Source organism: Bactrocera latifrons, unplaced genomic scaffold (assembly GCF_001853355.1).
Source record: "Bactrocera latifrons isolate USDA-ARS-PBARC rearing strain unplaced genomic scaffold, ASM185335v1 scaffold_342, whole genome shotgun sequence".
NCBI classification, from domain to species: Eukaryota; Metazoa; Arthropoda; class Insecta; order Diptera; family Tephritidae; genus Bactrocera; species Bactrocera latifrons.
In genome coordinates this window covers 214919-225577 of record NW_017536982.1, presented here as the reverse complement: position 1 = coordinate 225577, position 10659 = coordinate 214919, and the positions used below count along the sequence as shown (strand labels likewise).

The 10659-nt window shown below is 41.6% G+C and overlaps 2 protein-coding genes across 3 annotated transcripts in view; both read right to left on the bottom strand.

Moving 5' to 3' along the window:
- The window catches only part of LOC108971446 (protein unc-13 homolog 4B-like), a 34122-nt gene that overhangs the window by 10429 nt on the left and 13034 nt on the right, over positions 1-10659 (bottom strand). The gene's annotated exons all lie outside the window — the stretch shown is intronic.
- On the bottom strand, positions 8475-10645 carry LOC108971445. The gene is made up of 2 exons (XM_018937499.1): positions 10298-10645; positions 8475-10240 (listed from the first exon to the last, which is right to left on the bottom strand). The coding sequence occupies exons 1-2, from the start codon at positions 10637-10639 to the stop codon at positions 10181-10183; spliced, it is 402 nt and encodes a 133-aa protein (XP_018793044.1). The 5' UTR covers positions 10640-10645; the 3' UTR covers positions 8475-10180.

The following is a 10659-nucleotide window of genomic DNA, read 5'->3' as shown; positions in this document are numbered from 1 at the left end:
AGTCAGGAGGATAAGGAGCAACCCTGCTGCAAGGCGTTGCTCCAGTGACGACACACACAGATTAACATTCACCGATCCAAACGGGGTTAGATCGCCGAAAGGACARCYCRWGGTCGGATGAAATCCGAGTCAATTCCGGTACGTAGACCCGGCTGTCGTGGGAATTGTTCGTTCAATGGTGTTTTGTGGCAGTGGCCTGATTATGCCCATCTATGAACTCTTCCTTTTTTTACGTTATCTTGATGTTACAGCTTGCACAGATTCAACCTGTTTCGTCATTTGAGCATTTCTTTTTGTATAATTGCATATCTATTTCGATTAGTTGTAGGTAACACAAACTACTGTTAGGTGAACAAAACTATTGTACTCTGTAACATTATGTTGCAAGAGTATAAAAAAAGTTATATCTTAACAAACCAAAAAAATAATATCTTTAAAAAATCGGATTTGTAATCTAACATTATAATACGTTTAATGGGAGCACTTGTAAAATGTTGATCCAGAGTATAATAGTTTTATTCACCTAACGGATCTTTTTAACACGTCACAAAGTGTCATTAAAAATCGTAAAGGCACACTTTTTAAGCAGTTTTTTGTATAGTTCCCAACTATATCAGATAAATCCAATTAAATATACTATTAGGCGTTTGATGTAAAAACCTAAATTCATTTAAACACAAAACTTAAAAATAGACAGCTTGAAAAGCTGACCGACAGGGCTAATGCTCGAAAATTGTACTAAAAAATTCGACTGCTTACAGAAGGTTTCAAGACCGGAGCACACTCCTGTAGAACCCCCAAAGGTGATCTGGTCACCGATGCCCAGAGCATACTTAAATTATGGAGGGAACACTTCTCCAGCCTGCTGAATGGCAGTGAACGCACAACGCCAGGAGAAGACGAACCCGATTCCCCAATGGATGACGATGGAGCAGACGTTCCATTTCCTGGCCATGAAGAAGTTCGAATAGCAATTACCCGTCTGAAGAACAACAAAGCGGCGGGGGCCGATGGATTGTCGGCCGATCCATTCAAACACGGCGGCAAAGTACTGCTAAGGAGCATGCATAAGGAGCATGGAATTTAAATGTGCTCTGCCCAATCCATAAAAAGGGAGACCTCACAATCTGCTCCAACTACCATGGGATCGCATACATGGTTCTATCGAGCGTATTGTGTGAAAGATTAAGGCCCGCCGTCAAGAAACTGATTGGACCTTATCAGTGTGGCTTTAGACCTGACAAATCAACAATCAACCAAATATTCACCATGCGCCAAATCTTGGAAAAGATCCGTGAAAGGAGACTAGACTCACACCACCTCTTCGTCGATTTCAAACCTGCTTTCGACAGCACGAAAAGGAACTGCCTTTATGCCGCGATGTCTGAATTGGGTATCCCCGCAAAACTAATTCGGCTGTGCAAAATGACGTTGAGCAAGACCAAAAGCTCTGTCAGGAAGGAGCTCTCCGAGCCGTTCGATACCAAACTGGGTTTCAGACAATGCAACTCCTTATCGTGCGACTTCTTCAATCTGCTGCTGGAGAAAATAATTCGAGCTGCAGAACTTAATCGAGCAGRTACCATCTTTTATAAGAGTGTACAGCTGCTGGCGTATGCCGATGATATTGATATCATCGACCTCAACACCCGCGCCGTTAGTTCTGCTTTCTCCAAACTGGACAAGGAAGCAAAGCCAGTAGATCTGGCAGTGAACGAGAGCAAAACGAAATATYTCCTGTCATCAAACAAACAGTCGTCGCACTCGCGACTTGGCTCTCACRTCACTGTTGACAATCATAACTTTGAAGTGGCTTGGAAGATGACAACAACTGATGAGTCGACGTTGCGATTTTCGAGAAAGAGTTTCTGCGAAAGATTTGGGTCCTTTGCGCAATGTCAACGGCGAATATCACATTCGATGACCCCTATAGATACACGACGACATTGACATAGTTCAACGAATTAAAAGACAGCGGCTACGCTGGCTAGGCCATGTTGTCCGAATGGACAAAAACACTCCAGCTCTGAAGTATTTGACGCAGTACCCGCCGAGGAAGAGGAAGACATCCACTCCTTTGGAAGAACCAAGTGGAAAAGGACCTGGCTTCACTTGGAATATCCAATTGGCATAGCGAAAAGAAAAAACGACTAGGGCGCTGTTGTTAACTCGACTATAATCGCGAAAGCGGTGTCTACGCCAGTAAAGAAAAGAAGAATACTCTTGGCAAAGTAATAATCAATCAGTAAAAATCGTACAGTGCAGCTTTTTTGTTTTTAAATGTACAAAAACGATACTTATATTAATTTCAATGCTGTAAACTTGTATTTAATTTTTAGTTGGAAAACCTTTGTTAGTTCCAGCAGATTTTAGACGTTTGGGCATTGAATCTGGGGATATTTTACTCCATGCACTACGGAGCGCGTTTTTAAGGCTGAAATGTTCGAAATTGACAGAGATTAAATTTTTTGGTCCAATGATTCAATACCATGATTCCAATGTTCAATGCTGTTGAAATCTGGGGAGGGGGCTGGAGTTTTCATCATTTTTGGACAATTGTAGAGTGCCCAGATTCTTGTAGAATGTGCTTGCACACTTACTTTACTTTCGGACATAAACATCTTAGATTTAGAAACTAGAAGGAGAATAATGACCGAGCGCTTTTCGATTTTTCATTTTTAGGATTTTTCTTAATTAGTGGGAAGGATAGAAAACAAAAACTAAACGTTTGGGGCAAAGTTTATTATCTTTGGCATTAAATTATCTTCTATTTAAACTAAAAAAAAGTAAGAAATGTCAACTTTGAACATAAGTTTAAACAACATATAGTAAAATTTGCTTGGTTAAAAACCTTTTTAAATTTTAAAAATTTTTATATATTTAAACTTYTTTTGGAAATTTTCTTAGTTCAACTAGAAGATAAATTATTAAAAAAATATGAATCTTTGAAATTGGGACCTGCATCCTGCCCACCGTCCAATGCAGAATGTCAAAGATTTCGGCTCTAAAAAATGTGTGAATGATGTTTAAATACATAACTATAAACCCTAGAAATTTTGCTTTGATCACTTATATCTTTCCCTCCGAAAAAAATCCTCAAAAAATCGATTTTTTGAAGTCGAGTCAGGTATTTCTTTTCTGATTTTTGTCATGTTTGCCACCCGATTTTCATTTTTATGTCTTGCAATAATATACTTAATAGTACTTCCACACCAATGTACTMTTTTGACGATTTCTTCATACAATTCATCGTTTTTGTATTGGTTAACTGCCAACTCGCGGATATCAATAGTCGTTTTCTTGATTTTACCAAAATTTTGTATATTTTATATAAAAATTACTTCAATGACCACTTGAATACAAAATATAAACCGATTCAAATCAATAATTGATTGAATTAAATTGAGGAATAACCGAAATTTTCCAATTATTAGTCAGCTGTACGATTTTCAGTTATACCCTCTTTGACAAACTTTGAGCAATAGTGCTCGTTTGACAAAAGACTGGGAAAAACTTAAAAAATAATTCCGATTGCATTTTGGTCTTAACTCTATTAACTATAATAACAAAGATACAACATATAATTTTGCGCAAGAAAACTTGAAATTTTACTTGCTGTCCGATTTTCAATGACACTAAATGTATATAAACAGAATTATGAATGCATAAGTGATGACGAGACTTTAAACAGTGTTTTAACTTCGTCACTGTACAGAGATTAATTGAAATGACGACAAATTAAAATCTTGCATTAATCTTGCAGCACCAAATTTGATACAGGAAATATTTTTAGTGAAAATGTAAAAATAGGTGGAATCGGCTTCTTTATATCAGAATAAAATTTTGCAACATAGTGCTGTTAAGGTATGCCTTTTTAAGTCCGAAAACATCGGTCAATGTGTATGTGAGATATAGTACGTACATATTTGAAATTCGTGGATGATGATTTTCTGACGATAGTATGTCTGAATGTACCCAAATAGCTATTATACAGAGCTTAGAACTTCCAGCTAACTACACACCTTTATATTGGCCAATATTTGAGTTATCTTAATAAACTTTAGTAACTGTATTTTTCTAGTAGCGGTACATCATTGTGCTTTGTGCTCCTAAATAAGTTAAGGCAGGCTGTTAAGCCATCATTGACCTACTGGTCCGGTGTAATGCCAGAAGGAGCTGTATTAATCCGAGTTAAAGTTTACTTCGTGCAGGACGTCAACGATTTTTAATAAGATTAATAAAAATTGTATATGTAATTCTGATACTTCATTCAGTCCCTTGAACTGCGAAGTTCCTAGATATCTAATCCTAGCTTTAGATAAGATCGGACATATGTAGAAAGCTTAAGAGTTTTCCTTCATCTCCCTTGCACGTGATCTTAGCGATTATATATTTTGTACAAAAATTGTATTGAATTCCGTCAATTAAAAATAGCACATCTGGATCGTATAACCGTCTATCACGAAATAGACCGCTTCTTTACTCAAAACCTCCATAAATATACATTTAACGGATTGTAGCATCACACCACATGATACGTATGCACATACTTATATGTATGTCTATAGTTTACATATTTAAATTCATTAAGTTAGAGCGAAACTACTAGTCTTCGAATACACGGCTAAAGGCTTGTGTACTCCAATCATATGGATCATTGAGCAATCAGCTGACTGGTATTGGTTTGTGTCCTTACTAATTATACGCAAGACTGCATTCTACAGAACTTAAATATGGAACATCCTGCCCGGCTGAACCCTCGCGGTTCAGTAATTCTTCCGTAGGACCTGTTAGGCGGCATAACTTCTGCACCGGTGGCTGGCTTCAAGCAATGGAGGATCTGGACGACAATTGAGTGTTCGTCCGATCAGAAAGTCACCCGGTGTTAGAGCTACACCTCCTTCTGGATCCTCGTAGAGAGCTATCAGTGGTCTTGAATTTAAACACGCCTCGATGCGAGTCAGGAGAGTAGACAATTCAGTGTAACGCATCGTCTGACTGCCTGTGGCCCTCAGCAGATGCTTTTTAGCTGAACGAAGTGCTGCCTCCCATAGACTACCGTGATGAGTGGCGGAAAGTGTTATGAACTTCCAACATGTACCTTCAGCTGCCAGATGCTGTTGAGCATGTGATGCCAACCAAGCCTTTATTGCATTTGACGGTGGTACAGATACCACGTCGACTTATGGAACGATCGTAAACATCTATAAATGCCTGTGTACTCAAGTCCTCCGCCAGCTCAATATGTGCCGCAAATAAATATGGCAGCAAAAGTTTTTGTAGTCGGGGTGGCGCGATCCGTTCCCACACGAACATGGAATGGCCCGCAGTAATCCAAGCCACTATGAGAGAAGGGTGGAACCACTAGTACACGCTCTTTCGGGAGCGAAGCCATTTGTTGACGTTGTATAATTTGAAGATGCCTACGACATGTAGTGCAGGCCCAGATGAAAAACTTTACTTGCGCCGGTGTGCCTATAAGCCAGAAACGTTGTCTAAGGAACTGAAGCATTTGCTGTATTCCACCATGTAAGCAACGTGTATGAGCATCAGCGACAATTTTAGAATGCAATGCAAGAGCCCCAATTTCTTGTTTGAAATGATGACCTTGTGCTTGTCGAACATGCAGAAGTAAAGCCCAGTCCTGGTCTGCGACAGAAACTATATCGTTCCTGTAACCACGATATTAGGGTAACCAGCGTCTTAACCAAACAGTGGTGTTAAGTAAACGAGTAAATTTGCTAAATTTCTCTATGAGAGGTATCCTGTTGTCTTTCGTGGATGTCATAATCCACTGGTAATTAGCTCTGGAAACGAATATGGAAACCACACGAGATTCAGCAATGGAGAGGTGCTCCTCGTCTTCTGTTAAAGAAGGTAAACGCCTTTCGCCCACGCCATGATGAGTGCCCGTAGGTCCGGTCCACCAAAGATGATGATCTGCTAAGACGGCGGGAGAAAGACCTCTGCTTGCACAGTCGGCTGGGTTTGTTTCCGAGCGAATGTGCTTCCAAGCGTTGATGTCTGAATTGGCTTGAATGTTAGCTACCCGATTGGATACCTATTGTTTGAACGTGGATGGTGGTTTGCGTATCCAGCATAAAACAATAGTACATAGAGCGTCCCGTAGGCCCAAGGCTTGAGGTACGTTGCCCCTCACCTTGGTTAGAAGATGAGTACCACATAGTTCGAAGCGTGGTATCGTCACGTCCTTAATTGGTGCTATCTTCGTCTTCGCTGAGACAAGAGCTGCGCGTGACGTTCCACCTTTATCGATCGTTTGAACATATATGACTGCTGCATACGCTTTACGACTAGCATCGCAAAAGCCATGTAAATGCACCAAAGAGCCCACTCCTATACGTAGCCCACGAGGAATACAAAGTCGTGTAATACCTTATAAACTGTTGCGGAATATCACCCATGAATTGAGTAGCTCTGGAGGAAGCTCAGCATCCCATGGCAGACGCTTTCCATAAGTTCTGTATGAATAGTTTGGCCACCACGACTACGGATGTCAATACCCCAGTTGGATCATATAATTTCGCCACGTTACTCAAAACTTTTCGCTTGTTATGCATTGACATGTCGTCAACTAAGCCTATCTTGAAGACGAGCTCGTCGCTCACTTTATCCCAGTAAAGACCCCATACCTTTGTGGTTGAGTTCTTCAACTCCAGTTCTGATGCAGAAACTGTTGTATCGGTTATCGCAGATAATACGTGTGTAGAATTGGAATTCCACTTTCAGAAAATTAATTGTCCTTGTTTCAAAATATTCGCGTTGAATGGACTACAAGCCATTCCATAGGTTACCGTCTTCAATTCGTACACTTGAAGGGGTTCATTTGGCGATTCACGCCAAAGTATTTGTTGTCATTTGCGATGTCGTCTATCTACCAGTATTTGTCGGAACATCTTCTGTATGTCTGCAGTGATGGCTACCTCGCATTTGCGAGAACGGTGAAGGATGTCGACAATATTGGCATGTAGTTGTGGTCCAGAAAAATGTCAATCGTTTAACCATGTCCCATTCGATGTCTTCGCTGATGCGTTGAAAACTACGCGAAATTTTGTGGTTACCGCATGATGTGGTATGAAGTAACCATTTTCTTTGTGGGTGAAAGTTTGCTTGCTAACTTCCATGTGATCGAGAGCAATGTATTCTCGCATAAATGCGTTCATCAGCCGCCGCTCGAGTTGTAGAAACTGGCGGACTGCCGATTGATGAGATTCTCCAAGAGCAGGAGCATCTKGTCGAAATAATATTTGCACCTGGTACCTGCCGTCTAAATTACGGGTAACTGTGTCGTTGAAGATCGTCTCACAGTCATCCACGTGTATTTCGTATGATTGTATGGGCCCTTCGAGTTCCTAGAAGCTTCTAATTAGCRTGTCTAGTCGTTGTTCGTTGACGCATTTCGCAGTAAGAGATGTGTGTAMAGTGGAGTGAGCAGAACTTGRMACTGGTCCAAATACTACCCAACCAAGATGAGTGTTTAAAGCGCAAAGTTGCTCTGGAGAACCCTGAATGAAACCCTCCTGAAAGAGACCCGTTAGTACGTCAGCACCAAGTAGCTGATACACCGGACTGGGAGCGGCAAACATTGGGTCGGCTAACGACAAATCTTTTAAATGGCTCCAAGCTTCTTCGTCTATATGCGTATCTGGCGTTACGGAGGTTGTTGTCGGCACGACATAAGCTTCGAGTTTAAATTCCTTCAATTCGTATCTCCCCTGGACGCCTACGAAGACACATACGTTTTGTAGTGACATCGGTAATCAGACTCACCTGAGATCCCAGGTCGCAAAGAGCACGACACGCGAATTGTCCTCCATTGTGATCAGTCAGGATGACCTTCGCAGTCGCCAGTACAATGGTCCGGTCTCCATTAATGAGAAATGACCGGACCTTCCTCAAATGTCAATGATGTCGTGGGTATACCTGTGGCACCTGTGTTGAAAGTGTGTCCATGGATATATTCCGATTGGTTATGTGACTGTTGGTGTCCTCCTCCATAGTCGGCGAATTGTTCGAAGCGTTGAATTTGCAGAGCATCGTATGATGACGATGCTGGCACCTTAAGCAATCCCGCGATGTACAATCACGAGATCCATGATCACTTCCAAGGGAGTTGAAACATAATGAGAGACTCCTAACTGTATCCCACCGTTCCGGTATGGAAAGATTAACGAAACGTTGACACTTGTGTATTCGGTGTCCGTTAGCGCAAAGTTGGCAAACAATCGTAACCCCTTTCACTGAATGTAGAAGATGAGTTTACCGTTGCAACGTTAGCCTTAACGCGACGGGTTGGTCTTTGATGAAGAGTTGTTGTACCGTTCGTAGCCCCTTGAGGCAAATTGTTGGCACGCTTCTCAACAAATGTCAAAAAGTCCTGATACATTGGTATGTTGTTCGTCTGAAGGCTCATCCCCCACTCATACCTGGTTATTGTGGGCAATTTAGGTAGCAGAAGTGGCACCAAGAGGGCGTCTCAATGTCTTACCGGAAGATCCATAACGCTTAAAGCTCGCATCACATTTTGGACAGTGTCAACTAGTCGAGCAAGCCCTTCTGGGATTCGGCGGGTTGGTTAGGTAAATTCAGGATACCCAGCACATGGGATTCCACTAACAAGCGGGAATTATCAAACTGCCGTTTCATCTCCTGCCACATGTCTTCATAGCCGCCTGTATAAAGTCCACCGACCATGGGTACGCTGTCTGCATTGACATGTTGGCGTAACTTGCTTAATTTATAACTGGAATCCAGATCCTTACGATTATGAACTAGTGCCTCGAACAAATCTTTGAAGAACAGCCAACTCGCTAGATCACCATTAAAAAGAGGAATCTTAATTGGATCTAATCGCATGTCCACTTAATTCGCCACAGAAATACCACCTCCACTAGCGCCACATATCCGACATAGTCGAATAGATATTTGTGTGTACAGCAACTCCGTAGCAGCCAAGCTAAAGGCTTTTGTACTTCAATCATATGGATCATCCAGCAATCAGCTGACTGGTATTGGTTTGTGTCCTTACTAATTACACGCAGGACTGCATTCTACAGAACTTAAATCTTGAATATATATCATTTAGTGATTCCATCTCCTTTATCCGTTTGTCAGCCTTTTCGAAAATTGGAAAATGTGTACCTTTCAACGATTTGCGTTGTTCCTGAACTAGTTCGGTAGTCAAGCGGATGGCCCTCGTGACCTGGAACCTGTATATATAGAGCCGCTTTGCAACAGACACTATAATTACAGCCTCTCTGCTTTTAAGGTCATTCTCTGATGCAATTCGATATAATATTATTGCTTTAATTACTGCTTGCYAATCAACGTATGTGTTGATATTCTTTATGTAATTTCCTGCGTTGTAAGCTAACTCAGCAGTATTCTTAACCGCAAAGACTTCTGCCTGGAAGATACTGCAATACTCCGGCAGCTTGAAAGATTGCTTCGCGGAATAGATCACGGCGCCCACTCCATTAGTAATTTCTGATCCGTAGGTGTATATGTTAGTTCGGTGATTCGCGTGMCCCTGGGCCTCTTAGGATGACTTAAAACCTTCTCTCCCAGATAAAACTTAAAGGTACGTGGTCCATTTTATCCACCGATATCGAGCTAAGTCGGTAGGTTCTTGTGGAAAACTCACCTAGTGCCACCAATATTGCAGCTGATTTCAACTACAATGTCAATTGGCGGTAGGTTGAGTAACCTTTCAAGGGTATCCATTGGAGGGATTCTTAGTGCTCCCGCTATGCAGAGAGTAGCAGGCCATTGCATTCGCTCCAAACGGTTTTCCGTACTGTATTTCTGTCAAAAACTGCTCATAGGTTTATGACTGAACGTTATTCATCAGGCTACTAATTTTGTCTACGACCTCGCCCTTCACTAGTTCAGCTGTGTCGTTTGCGTACGCTATCAGTCTGGGGGCTGTTCCTTCAAATTTTCTCAGAAGTTTGTTTGCTACAAGTAACCACAGGAGAGGCGACAGTACACCCTTTTGTTGGCGACATCTGGTTTCGTTCAATTATGCRTTAATCCGTCTGCAGCTTAGTAGAGCGATRCGATGATAGCTGGCTCTATCCCTTCTGTACCAKAACGATACACCATTGTAGACTTTATTRAATGCTCTGCTTATGTCTAGAAAGACGCCCGTGTATATTCCTTAAGCTCCTATAGCAAAGTACAGTCTCAGGGGATTTACTCTTCGTATAGGAATGTTAAGCTAAGGAATAAGTGAATAAGAGGTTAAACATATTATTTTCCACCAAAAGATACTTACAGAAGTGAAATCGCTTTTATGCAAGTCTATCTGAAAAACTTCATTGCTAACATCAGGCTTCTTCTCGAGGTTGCGTTGCATCTCCGATAGAGATCCTTCTTGACCTCTCGCTCGTCTAGCGTGTTTAAGTTTACGGTCCGAGATATAATCAATTCGCTTTCGAAATGGTCGGGATGTAGCTCCGGAATCTCGACAACGGTCCACACTTCCTTTACTCATTGCAGATGGTTTGTCAACGGTTGAGATAGGCGTGCCCGGGTCCCCATCGACCTTTGTAAGGAACCCATCTAGCAGCTTCAGCTTCTCTGTTTTCCAGCGCTTCTGTATAATTTGCTCCTCCATGGTGAGTTTTATTATCAGGG